This window comes from Heptranchias perlo, chromosome 3 (genome assembly GCF_035084215.1).
Source record: "Heptranchias perlo isolate sHepPer1 chromosome 3, sHepPer1.hap1, whole genome shotgun sequence".
NCBI lineage: Eukaryota > Metazoa > Chordata > Chondrichthyes > Hexanchiformes > Hexanchidae > Heptranchias > Heptranchias perlo.
Window position 1 is genome coordinate 17,128,810 of NC_090327.1, and position 14,019 is coordinate 17,142,828.

The 14,019-nt window shown below is 38.6% G+C and overlaps 1 protein-coding gene across 3 annotated transcripts in view; it reads right to left on the minus strand.

Moving 5' to 3' along the window:
• Positions 1-256: 256 nt before the first annotated feature.
• Positions 257-14,019, minus strand: part of ralbp1 (ralA binding protein 1) — a 43,346-nt gene continuing 29,583 nt past the window's right edge. For 2 of the 3 annotated variants that reach the window (XM_067978361.1, XM_067978362.1), the window contains exons 6-10: positions 12,566-12,697; positions 9,159-9,269; positions 4,593-4,726; positions 2,227-2,353; positions 257-1,527 (exon numbers count right to left, since the gene is read on the minus strand). In XM_067978361.1, coding sequence (XP_067834462.1) covers positions 1,258-1,527; positions 2,227-2,353; positions 4,593-4,726; positions 9,159-9,269; positions 12,566-12,697 — 774 coding nt within the window. In that variant the 3' untranslated portion in view covers positions 257-1,257. The remainder of the gene's footprint in view (positions 1,528-2,226; positions 2,354-4,592; positions 4,727-9,158; positions 9,270-12,565; positions 12,698-14,019) is intronic. The other variant, XM_067978360.1, reaches the window with a different exon arrangement.

Here is a 14,019-nt window from a genome sequence, read left to right on the forward strand (position 1 = left end):
ACATATAAAATTCTAACAGGACTAGACAGACTAGATGCAGGGAGGGGCCATGCAATGAAGATTTACATTTGGATATGTTTTCCTGCTCACAGATAATTCCTTTGCCCAGAGGCCATGGGAAGGAAAAAAAACCAACAGCATAATGACACAGGAAAAAGAAAGGGTCAACCAATAGGATGACACATTGTGCTGTTCAAATCTTACCCTTGGGATATTGCCGACTTCAGATCAGTACCCATATTCTATGGAGAACAAATGAAGTAAAAAGGCTTTTTATTCAGCAGGTAACGAATTGATTACACAAAGAATCGTATTTTTGAAGGCAGATTCCCAGAGTTCTAACAGCAGATTGACTATGACTAGTTAATTGACGATGAAAGGTTAAACTTTCATGACATTTGCACCAGGCACTCTCCATCATTAGTGGCAATAACTTGCAAAATAATGGCACTTGAACGATTCAGCTGAGATTATTTGTGTTAATAAAAATCTCTGCAATCTAGAGCTGAAATATGCTTCACAAAAGCCTCAAGTGGCTCTGGAATGTTGTCAACACATGCATGTGCACATATGGGCATTTTGTTATTTTTATTTTAAATTACGGATCAGTGCAAACAACTGTACAAAAGCAGGAGCTATCAGAAGTCCAGGACACAATCTAATTTCAGGTTGGTATTACTGTGAAATCTATGCAAATATCCAACCATTTTAATTAATGATAAATACTGACAGTTTATAAAATAAAAAAGCCAACGAAAGAGACAGGTTACTGACAACCACATTAACATTTATCAACTTTGCTCACAGGGTGATAATTCAGTTAATCACTCATCTGTATTTATTATTAATAGTTACTTAAAGGCCTCTACCCTGAACATTCCTGGCACTGACTGATCCTTAGCTAGAAATATAGATTTTTTTTAATAGGGAAAATTCAATTTAAAATAAAGTACTTTCCACATGCTTAATTACAAAACAAAAAGTGGCCTGGAGACTTTTCACAGTCCTTTGTAACAAAACAAAAACCCATATCTCCATTAAAAAAAACAGAACTCCAAATATTTGTCTTCTATGTGCTTACCAACACCATTTCACCTCATGGCTTTTAACTTTATACTTGGGATATTGTAACTTTAATTCACCAAAAATGAACTGTAGAAAAGTATTATAACAATTGTTACAGTTCACTGCTTGTACAGCTTTCTGGTCAGAGTTTTGTTAAGTGCAGCTGCAATGCAACAAATCGCACAGAGCTCTTCAGATTGAGGTCTCCTTACGATCTTTGCTTGGAGAGGGTTTCAATGTTTCCTTCACAGATTTGGGCTGCTCCTGTGCAATTCTTGTATCGCTCACAACGTCCCTGTGCTGCTGAGTACTAGTGGCATTCTCTCCAAGTTCTTCTGCATCTTCCTGAGTCTGTTGCTCTTGTTTCAGTCTTTGCGTCTGTAACAGTCGAAGCTGCACTCGCAGCTCAATAATGGCCTCTCGTTCATCATGGATTGCTTGATTCAGGTGGTTGTTCTTCACCTGACGAGAAAGAAACGGTGAACTTTAAACTGCTTTAGCAACTATAGGTGGAATTCATAACTGAAATTTAAAAACATAATCTTCCTTTTACAGTTTTCTTTTTAAGTAAGGTTCTATGACATTACAGATCATAACAATACAAAATGTACCACATTTATGCAAAAATAACAAAACCACCCAATTGCAAAAAAATATATACTGGGTGGGTAAAGCATGGTTGTCACTGAAGTCTTGCCTATCAGATTTGCCAATTTACATCTGGGAGGTGCTATTTGAAATTTATAGATTCACTGCACATCTGTAGAATTCCGTACTTCTACCATTTTCAGCAGTTGAAAAGTGGACTGGATATTAAAGCCTGAAGTATTTAGTGGTGACTAAATGAAAAGGTCTCAATTAGTCTGAACACAGACCACAATGACTGTAGTGTTAGGAAGCAGCCACATTCTGAGAGACTCCCACTAACTAATGTCACACCAGTGTGCTCTTTACTGGCTGCTGAAATGGAAAATATATAAAACACTACAAAGATGTGCTATGAATATTTGGAAAACTAATGGGTTTTAACTGTTTGAAAAAAAAGTACATGGAAGTTGTCTAATTGCAAGAATTTACCATAGTTACTATTCATTAGTTATGTTGGCCAGAAGATTCAGTGTCTCCTGTTAGAACAATTGTGAGTCTAATGATGTAATTTACCTCCAACTCTTCATTTTGACGCTGAAGATCTTCCAGGATGAGCTGCAGCTCTTCCTCATCCTCACTCTCACTCTCACTCTCAGATGAGTATTCCTCAGTTTCACTACGACCATGCTGTTGCTGGCGACTATGAAGCAAGCAGAACAAAAACATTTTAAATACCGGAGTGAACCACATTTGAAGTAACTTTACTTTTGTATATATTATTTTAAATGGGTTTAATTTTTTTGGTTCCCATTTCACAAATTTTAGTGTTGGACAATCATACTACCTACTCTACCCAAAAAGATCAGCTATCTGGCCGACGCAATGTTTGAATTGGCAATCACAATCAGCAGGAGATACCATTGAAGAAGGCAGAGTGCTGCCCAGTTCAGTAAATACCAAGTCAGCTGAAGCATTTAAAAGTGAATTGGACTGATTCCTAATTTAACAGGGATGTGAGTTTGCAGTAGGAAAGGATTCCAGCTCGGAACCTCGAACAGGTATAGGATGGACTCATTGGCTGTTTCTCTGCGTTGCATGATGTTCCTATATTTTCTAGTTTAATTTTGAATCACAATCATTTGATGTAATCTTAGTTGGAATAGTAAATATGGAATAACTATTATTAGATTTTAATAAAGGGGTAACACTGGATGTTGTCACTAGGTGAAACAAAAAGCAATAGAAACATAGAACTTTTAGCATAGAAGGATGCCTTTCAGCACTTCTTGTCTGCACTAACTTTATGCCCTTCTCGGTCTGATTTCACACATCCATTTGCCTGCTTTCTCCACACTAATATCATTTTCTTGCTTTCCCTTTATAATCTTTTATATTCTTTAATTGTTAAGTGCCTTTTTGAATAGTGTAATCAATTTTGCATCAGCCACTTGTGCCAACATATTCCACATTCAGATAGCTTTCTATAAGAAAGAGTTTTTTCTAATCTCCCCCATCGAGTATCCAGTACTTATCTTAAGATCATGGCCTCTTGTATTCAACCTACCTACCAATGGAAATAACCTGTGCTTACCTTAATGAACACCGCTGGTAAATTACCCCCTCAATCTTCTCAGTTCAAAAGAATACAGCTCTAGTTGCTCTAGCTAATTCCTCACAACTCATACTTCATCCCTGATATCATCCTGGTAAATCTGTCTTGTACTGTCTCCAGGGCTATCGTATCCCTCCCTCCTATAGTGAGGAGCCCGAAACTGCAAACAGTATTCCAGATCTTGCCCATAATTGTGTACAATCATGACCTCAGTTTTTATATTCCTCTCAATATAATCCCTAAAGTCCCATTTACCATCTTAATGGGTTTTTTAAATAAATGCGTCTACCTATGTTTAAGGATTTGTGTACCTGCACACCTAGATGCCTTTGCTCCTCTACTGCACCAAAGCGTTTAACAGCCAATTAAGTACTTTTGAAGTGTAGTCACTGTTGTAATGTAGGAAACGCAGCAGTCAATTTGTGCACAGCAAGGTCCCACAAACAGCCATCTGATAATGACCTGTTTTAATGTTAGTTGAAGGATAAATATTGGCCAGGACACCAGGGAGAACTCTGAAGCGTTTTTCTAATTAAAGGCCCTATATAAATGCAAATTATCATTGCTATTGTTTTGAAAAGAATGCCAGTCTCTAATGAATTGTGAAAAATCATTAATCCCTCTATTATTCCCTCAATGCCCGCCCTCAGTATTCTGGAGTACACCTGGTCCTGAACCTCAATTTTTAGCACCTTCAGCCCCTTAAGAACCATTTCCTTATTACTGCAGATTGCTTGCCCAATACTACTTTAAAATAAGCCTAAAGCTTCTTTCACTCTCTAGTATTCTAGGCAACTGCCCTTTTCTTATCTAAAATGCTCATTTAAGTGACCCCATCTTCTCCTTAATGGTTCCTTTTTCCTTAAAGCTGGTACAAAGGAAAAAAAGAGAATCATTAAGAAAAGGATTTTTGCAATTGTCCTCCACATTTCTGGAAATGGACATGCGGTTTCAACAGTGACTCCACTTCAAAAGTATTCCATACTTTGGGGTGTCTCGTTGTCATAAGGAACTACATAAATGTAGTATGTTTATATATTATCACTTACTGGAAATAAAGGAAATATAATTGACTGGGTATACTTCATTAAATCAGGAAAATCTGGATTGGCTAATCTCCTGAAATGGAAGCCAGAAGACTACAAGGCAATCTGTTCAGAAACTGAACCAAGAGCTGCCTAAACTCAACAATCAACACAAGCTCAATAGATAATATTGGGGCTTGAATTCAAAAGCAAATGTTTTTCCGTGTTTTTAATAATACTCCTCACCCATACAAAAATTCATGAGTGATGTTCTCTGTACAAACGTTAGCACCTTTACTCACCTCTGAATTTCTGCAATCTCGGCTCTAAGGCATTCAATTTCCTCTTTTTCAGATGCAATCTGTCGCCGTAAATACTGCTCCATGGCCAGCAGTTCCTCCTGTTCGGTCAGGATTTCATTCTCCTTTAAAACAGCCTTTCCATGTGAGAACTAAAGCAAACTCTTGAGCCATATCAAAACAGTGACACCAAGAAGAACTGTTCTTAATCTGTATTCTCATAGGATAAGTACCTTGAATATGATGTATCACACTATACTGGAGAATGACTCATAGCCTGTGTGTTTCAGTGATTAAACTGATGGAACTATAGTACTTAATAAGCTGAAACCACAGCATTTTCCCCTGCTTTTCTACCCCTTTCTCTGTTCATGAAAGCAATAATGTATGGTGAAGTACAGTTCTATAGGCACTGGGGGTTCTCCCGTACCTCATCCAAGTGGTTGTTCTCCATACGTGAACCTATATGCAGCAGGGAATTCAACTGTGTAGAGTATCACAGCCAAGCCCATCCTATCCTCATACCAAATCCAGCAAGGGTCAATGGACAACAATCAGGAGAGGAAACATAAGGGCTGATTTTACCCCTCCATAGCCACAGTTCACTGACTGGCCATGTACAGACCTCAAGACAGAACAGGATCAAGCTCAGCTGTGATGAACTTCAGAAGCGAATACTCTGCTGACACTCACTGTCTAGGCTTATACATGAAGAATGCCATTTGATTGGGCCCTGGAAGGCGACAGACACTAGGAAACCATATCCCATAACAAGTTACCATCTTCAAGAGGGGAGGAAAGGTTAAAATTAGCTACAAAAGTACGTTTCTGAATATATTCAGGGGGACCATAGTGTTGAAATAGCTACTGATGAAGTTGAAAAAGACCTAGAAGTCTTAGTAGATTCATCACTCAACATCTCCAACCAATATAGAGAAGCAATCAATAAAGCCAATAGTGCTGAACTACATAGACCAAACAGAGGAAGTCATGATCAAACCGTATGGTCCTCTGGTTAGACAGCAACTTGAGCACTGCTTCCAGTTATGGTCACAGAGATACAAGGGAGACATTTAAGGGTGGGAAGCAGTGCAAAGAAGAGCCACAAGGCTGATCCCTAGTCTGAGTAATGAGGAAAAACTGGAGAAACTTGAGAGTAGGCAACTGACAGATGATCTTAGAGGTATACAAGATTGTAAAAAGTATGGATAAGGTAAATCCAGAAAATTACTTTAACACAACCTGCAAGAGCAAGTCAATGAGCCACAGGATAAAACTAGTAAAAGGCAATTTAGGACTAATGTGAGGAAGTTTTTCATTCAGACAAACCCAAGGAACGGCAATTGATGCTAGCTCAATTGCTAATTTTAATTCTGAGATAGATAGCTTTTTGCCAACCAAAGGTATTAAGGGATATGGGCCAAAGGCAGGTATATGAGTTAGATCACAGATCAGCCATGATTTTAACAAATGGCCTACTCCTGTCCTATGTTCCTATGAATGGACTCGATAGTGATGGTGGTGAAAACCCTGGAATCATTTTAAGAACCAACTGGATGCTGCAATGAGGGTCATTCTATATGGATGAACTAAGGTAGGCTTCATGGCCTTCCTTATCTGTAATTATCTTATGATCAAAAAACAGCAGCACATTGTGTATGCATCTTTCTCCCTTTTGATTCTATTTCTCATTATATTGACAGATTAGTAGTGGTGGACGGTACACTACCACTTATCTTAAAACATATTTAAAACTACTGTAGTTGAACTTTTGCCCCTCCTTATTCATGGGAAAACTCTCTTGACTTTAATAAAAAGGTGAAGGAAAGATTTAGGGCAAAACTTCTTAGTCAAAGTGCTCTCCTGTTGCATAATGAAAAAGTACACATTTATAAAAGTACTGAATGGCCAAATGTTTACTTCCAACACAGATCTGCCAGGGTGGGTTTCTTCACAGCTAGACTGAATCATGATATCAATGATAAGGAAATGTCCCAGAGACAGTCCACTGAATGCATGTGGGCTGTTCAGACCAGTTTGAGAACTGATCCAGAGCTACCCGACCATGGGAAAACACTACTGGTCAGTTATCCAGACAACTCTCATGCACCTCCCAATGACCAGTATCAAGCTGCATTGGCAAAAGCCTAGGAGCAGTTTGCCTGCTGACCCTCACAGCTGGAGATGGCACACAACATGAGAAGACCGAACTCAGGAAAAAGGGGAAAAATAAAATAGAGTCTCACACAAAAGGTTAAAAATAAGTGTTGGGAATCATGACACCACATCTTCAAAAGATATTCCTTTGCAACCACCAATCCTGCGACGGCACCTGCCAGTATGCTGCAACAATTTTCCAAGAGTCAACTCAATTTCTTAACTTGTGGTTAAATGATGCTACAGCAGACCTTTTATCCATAACTTCTACAATTCACTATAACTTGCACCAGACTGGACAGGCAGAACAAAATTTACGAGACTAGGATAGTGTTAGATGTCAGTCAACAGTAACTAATTTTTTTATAAAAGCTTGTAAAATGATGGTTAGCTCAATACTGTTTTATAGTGATAGAATCATAGAAATTTACAGTGTAGAAAGAAGCTATTCGGATCATCGCATCTGTGTCAGATCTTTGCTGGAACAATCCAAAACTAATTCCACTGCCCCATGTTCTCTTGCAAAGTCCTTGATATCTTCCTCTGCTTTGAAAATGTATCCAGCTTTCCCTTAAAAGATGCTATAACCTCTGCCTCAACCACTCCTGTGGCAAAGCATTCCATCCTTCAACAATCCTCTGCGCAAAGAAATTTCTCCTAATGGCACTCCTCACTCTTGTATGACGAGTTTAAATTGATGATGCCTCGTCACTGACTCCCCAGCCAGAAGAGTCTTCCCTTATTCACTATCAAAATTTTTCAGAATTTCAACCTCAATTAAGTCTCCTTTTAGCCTTCTCTGCTCCAGTGGAAATAGTCCCAGAATCTCATGTCTGTCCTCATAACTATAGTTTTCAATTCCTGGCATCATCCTAGTGAATCCATGCTATTTGTAAATCTAGTAAATCTCCTCTGTATCCTCTACAAGGCCTTGGCATCTTTCCTAAAGTGTGGTGCCCAGAATTGGACAATACCCCAGCTGAGACCTAACCAGTGATTTATAAAGGCTTAGCATAACTTCCTTGCTTTTATACTCTATGTCTCTATCTATAAAGCCAAGGATCCCGTATGTTTATAAACAGCCTTATCAACTTGTCCTGCCACCTTCAAAGATTTGCGTATGTGAACCACCAGGTGTCTCTGTTCCTGCACCCCCCTTTAAAATTGTACCCTTTATTTATATTGCCTCTCCTCATTCTTCTTTCCAAAATGCATCACTTCACACTTCTCTGCATTAAATTTCATCTATCATGTATCTGCCCATTTCACCAGTCTGTCGATGTCCTCCTGACACCTGCTACTACTATTTACTACAACAACTTGCATTTATATAGCACCTCTAACACAGTAAAACGTCCCAAAGGTGCTTTACAGGAGCATTATCAAACAAAATTTCACACCGAGCCACATAAGGAGGTATCAGGACAGGTGACCAAAAGCTTGGTCAAAGAGGTAGGTTTTAAGGAGTCTTAAAGAAGGAGGGAGAGGTAGAGAAGCGGAGAGGTTCAGGGAGGGAATTCCAGAGCTTAGGATGTAGGCAGCTGAAGGCAAGGCCGCCAATGGCGGAGTGATTAAAATCGGGGATGCGGAAGAGGCAAGAATTGGAGGAGCACAGAGATCTCGGAGGGTTGTAGGGCTACAAGTTTTGTGTCATCTGCAAACTTTGAAATTATGCCCCCTATACCCAAGTCCAGGTCACTAATATTATATCAAAAGAGCAGTGGTCCTAACACAGACCCCTGGGGGGGACACCACTGTATACTTCCCTCCAGTCTGGTTGTTTTTCATTCAGCACTACTCGCTTTCAGTCTCAGCCAATTTCGTATCCATGCTGCCACTTTAATCCCATGGGCTTCAATTTTGCAATCATGTCTATTATGTGGCACTTCATCAAATGCCTTTCCAAAGTGCATATACATATCAACTACACTAGCTTCATCAACCCTCTCCACTGTTTTATCGAAGAACTCAATCAAGTTTGTCAGACACGATTTGCCTTTAACAAATCTATGTTGGCAGTCATTTATTAACCCATGTTTTTCCAAGTGACAATTAATTTTGTAAAAGGTTTCACTGTCCATCCCATGTCGTTCTCTCCGATTACTTCATATATAAGGTCACGTTTCCATTTATTGAGTGTTGGCATGCTTGTGGCAGCGTACCTATGCACTGAGCATGAGAAAAAAATATATTTGGAATGCACCTGAATTGTAACAGAGATTTCATTTCTTTATTTTGTACGAGCCAATTTTAGATGAGGGATTTTTTTTTCCCTTTTAGTGAATTAAAAGCTATTTGAAAATAATTTAATAGACTCAGGTAGTACACAGAAAATATATGCAGAACCAAAAAGGACAAATGAATTTTTGAGCACTGAATACAATTACAACATTTTTCAGTTACTGAGCGTACCTGAGCTAGTAGAATATTGATAACTTCTTCTTCATTCTCATTCATTTCTTCTTTAGAAACATCCTCCTTGGAAAGGCTAGCAATTTCCTGGGCAATCTTAGTTTCACATTCCTGTAATTGCACAAAAACAAATTGATAAATTCAATTACATGCATTGGATGTAATTTCTAGTAAGACATGGAACTCCTGCTTATTTATGATTCCAATTAGGTATTCTCCAATTATATCAATTATACAATCTTCTCAGACAAATAAGAGATCACTGCCCATTCAGCTAAAACACACTTTCAAGGAAGTCTTGAGAAAATAGAGGATAAGAAACATGTGTCATCTAATAGCTGTTGCATTCAGACTTCAACTAGGTTACAAGAAAATCCAATAAGGCAACACATTTAGATAGACTGCATCAGAGTGGAAAGCTCTCATTTAGCTCCCAGACTCAACCAGCATTCGCCCTCCAGCTTTCCCAAATAGTCACCCTCAGCTAGCATAAGAGTGGAGGCAGTGTGTAAACTACAAGGAGCACAATTCTATTTAAACCTATACCTCAGGTCTTGCATAACATATGCTTGAGAAAAACATTCCCCAGGTTGCTATGTGTAGCAATTTCTCTCATCTACAATACAGAGATCTTGGAGCTGAATATATCATGATGTGGAGATGCCGGTGATGGACTGGGGTTGACAAATGCAAGGAATCTTACAACACCAGGTTATAGTCCAACAGTTTTATTTGAAAATCACAAGCTTTCGGAGGAGAAAGCCTCCGAAAGCTTGTGATTTTCAAATAAAACAGTTGGACTATAACCTGGTGTTTTAAGATTCCTTGCATCTGAATATACCAGGATATGTAATTGATAACAAGGATGTGGAAAATAGGAAGGATGGCAGTATGAATAAAGGGTGCAATCATAGCAGTAATATGAAGAGATATAAATGAATGTTACCATCAGGTGGAATGAATAAGAAACAGAAAAACATGCAAAACACTTGTGGGAATATTTTACAGACCACCCAACTAATGACTTAACAGAAGCATGTATGCATATGCCGTCCGTGGAGGCTTGTAAAAAGAAAAATTTGGTAACAATGGGAGATTTTAACTTACATATAGATTGGAACTGTAACAGCACAAACGCAAAAGGAAAAAGATTTATTGAATGTATTCAAAATACCTAAATTATCATAGTTTAAAGCCAACATGGGAGCAAGCAATACTCAATTTAACCTGTTTTTCAGATCTACTCATAATTAATGATCTGGTAACAAGACTGCATCTCTGGAATAGTGACCATAGTATGATTGATATCACCATCAGGCTTGGAGGGAGAAAGAAGGGCGGGTCATAAACCAAGTTCTTGACTCAAACAAGGCCAACTTTGAAGAGATGAGGAAGGAACTGACAACAGGATGGGAGCGATTGTTAACTGGCAAATCTATGGACCTGCAGCGGAATCTATTCAAGATGGCATTTTGTAGAAAGCTAAAAAGAGCAATGCTGGCGTGATCTAGACATGATCTACGGGAATAATTATGACAAGTCCTAAACAAAAGAATGCTTATACAAGATCAAAGAATAGTGCCAAAAATAGGGATTGGAAGCTTTATAGAAAGCAACAAAAGGAGACCAAGAAAATAATACCGGCAAAGGAGGGAGTATGCAAAAAACTTGCAGATAGCATCAATAGCAGAGGTTTACGCAAGTATTTCAAGAAAAATACAGCAAGAGGAGATGGACCCATTAAAAAACAGATTTGGGTGAGACAACATTGGATGAAGACATCGCAGAATTGCTAAATGAATGTTTTGCTTTGACAATGATTAGAATTTAAAATAATGAAGTAGAATCTAGAACAATCGGTCATGTAATGTTCAAATTCAAATGAAGAAAGAAGTTGCATTTATATTCATGCCCTCGGGACATCCCAAAGCACTCCAGAGTCAATAAATTATTTTTGAATTGTAGTCATTGTTGTTAAACACACCAGCAAATTTTGCACACAAAATACAACAAACAAGATAAATGACCAGTTAATATGTTTTGGTAGTGATAGTTGAGGAATAAATGTTGGCCAGAAGACTGGGAGAACTCCTATGTTTAGGAACTCAAAGGATGCATTAGAACAGCCGCTCCAAGCCCTGGGAAAATTTGGTATTAAGGGGAAATAAATGTTTAGCACAAAGACAACTTTGGCAATGGAGATGTGCAAATTCCATTTGGGTCAGAGGAGATAGTTGTGGTCAAAAATGTTGATAAATGACAGATAAATTTATTGTCAACGGTGATACATGGTAGCTGTTAATTAGACTTGTGAGAGACAAAGGAACTGAGTATTTGAAGTCAAAGAAAATATTTTTATTGCTCCAAGATTTTGTGGTGTAAAGTTTGATGTTGATTGTAAAAGGTAAACTAGAATGGAGTAACAGATATTTTTGCAGTTGTAGATCTAGAATCACAGACACATACTGGGGTATACAGTTCAGGGAACTATGAAAATAATAGATGGAGAAATTTAATTTTTCTGCAGCTTTAAGCAAATTTATTCAGTTCTCAGTTAGGCCATCATGTGCGAACGATGAGATCCATCTGCTGTTCTGATGGCGGGGGCGGGGGGAGCAACAAGACCAAGGATTGTGACTCAGCTCACTCAATCATAAAGCATTTGGATGATAGACATAGAAGCATGCTGTTGTGACTGCCCTTCCCTGCCAGCTGGAGACTGCATGGGGCAAGTCAGAACTAATATGGCAAAATTCATGTGGTGGTGGAGGAGGAAAGACAGGGAAAGGGGGGAGAAAGTTAATACCACATCAGAAAACATAGGATTTCACACAGACTAAGCCATTTAAATACGTATTTTATGCATACATAACATTTTGCAATTAAAAAAGCAATATTCAGAGCATAACTGAACATTTTCAATTATTATAACTATCCACAAAAATTACAGTATTACCACAATAAAGTGCTTTAGGTTTACTGGAGAGATGTCCAAACTACAGGCTATGAGCCCTGGCAAACTTACCCACAAAGACCAGGCAATTCAGTTTTATTTGCACTTATATTTCTTACTCACTTGTATGTCCTATTCAACTTACGCAGTCCTGTGGAGGTTTACAACAGCCTGATTGTTCTTATTGCTGGTGTCTCATTAGTGGATAAATCCTAAATCAGAATGCCAAGATCTGTTCATATCAACAGTCTGATATATGTGCAAATTAATGGGAACATTGTTTTAAACTTTATTTGTGACTCACAAAAACAAAGCCTGGAAACTCCTGGTTTACTGCAACATATTATAAAACACAGATGAAGAGATTATCCTTTACCCTTAATATATGAAACTTCCTCTTGAAGTCTATTACTGGCCACACCATTGAAGAAAGGGCAGTTCCACTAAAACTCACCTGCCTTTTTGCTTCACGTAGTTTGCGCTTTAGTGCTGTTAAAATTCGCTGCACCTCCCACAACCTCTCCTCTTTGGATAAGTCCTTTATGCCAGCTTGCAGGTCTCTGTGCAAGCAATTTAATAGAAATTCCTGGAGGGATAGAGTGAAAACTTGAGAGTACTATACCCAATCAACTGAATCCACTAAGAGATTTAAAAGATTCATACAGTAAAAAAAAACTACCTTTAAAGTTAATTTCCCTTTAACTGCTCCTCCACCACCACAAGCACAAGTTCCCCAATCAGGGGAAACAGGTGCTTTGGTTCCTATATCTCTGTTAATGTCATTTAGAACTGACCACTATGAGATGTGAGTCATAAATGGCAATAATCGTATTTTCCTCTACTAGGCTCTGGGAAAGCCAAAAAGGTTAAAAAAAATAGCCTTACTACATAAACCTAGCTAAGACTGGGAATTTACCATTTGATGATTCATGAAGGAAAGCCCATATCCTTTGTGAGGCTGAGCATTTGTACACCAGCAGGGCACACCACTGGGCAATCCTGCCTGTTCAAAGTTTTGATTGTCTTTAAAAATTAACTGACATTCAATGTGTCTTTTTCAAAGATTTATTTCCTTATTCCTTCCCAGGTTACTATTCTCAGTTGTGAGGATGAGTGTTCCTGGGTCTGCGCCTATGCTTCTCTTGAACTGACTGCTAGAAAATTCATCAAAACTGCCTCAGCTAGCTCATAATCCCTTTTTCCCCTCCGTCCCTGTGGGGAACACCGCACTTTAGCATTGGAGTAATACACCTTAGTCATGGAGCCATATGGGTAAGCTCTGCCTCCATTAACTCACAATCTGTACAGACAGCAAGAGACACAAATAAAGGAAAATAAACAGGAAAAAATGGGAAAGAAAATAAAAGGGAAACAAAGAAGTCATCAAACTCAGAGAATAACGCCCACCATTATGCTTTGTCGAAATCCTAGTGACAATCCTCACTAGAAACACCTGCTTGGCACATCCGCAGCACAGATGGCTCTGTCAAGGTCAGAAAATCACAGGAAAATCTGTTTCCTGTTGTAAAACCCTGCTTATTATTTCATTTAACACTTTAGCATTCATGACAGTACTGAATATTGAAATAAATGTAGATTTTTCAATGCTAGAAAATACTGAAGCCCACATTGTAGGACACGTTTGTGTCTACAAATTCAAGTAATGTTTAGAATTTTTTTCCTGCCTCAGTTTTTCCCTCACTCTTGCTTTCCTAGAAACAGGCAATCATGGCAGCATACAGTTCCATAGATGTCAATAGCCTTCCAGTACCATGGCCAAGTGCAAGCCTGGACAGTGAGAGTCAGCAGGCTAGTCAATCATAAGAGACATCACAGCCGATGCCAAAACTACCCTGACCAAAATCCATATATAGAGTCCCCACCACTTACACCATCCACACTTATTAC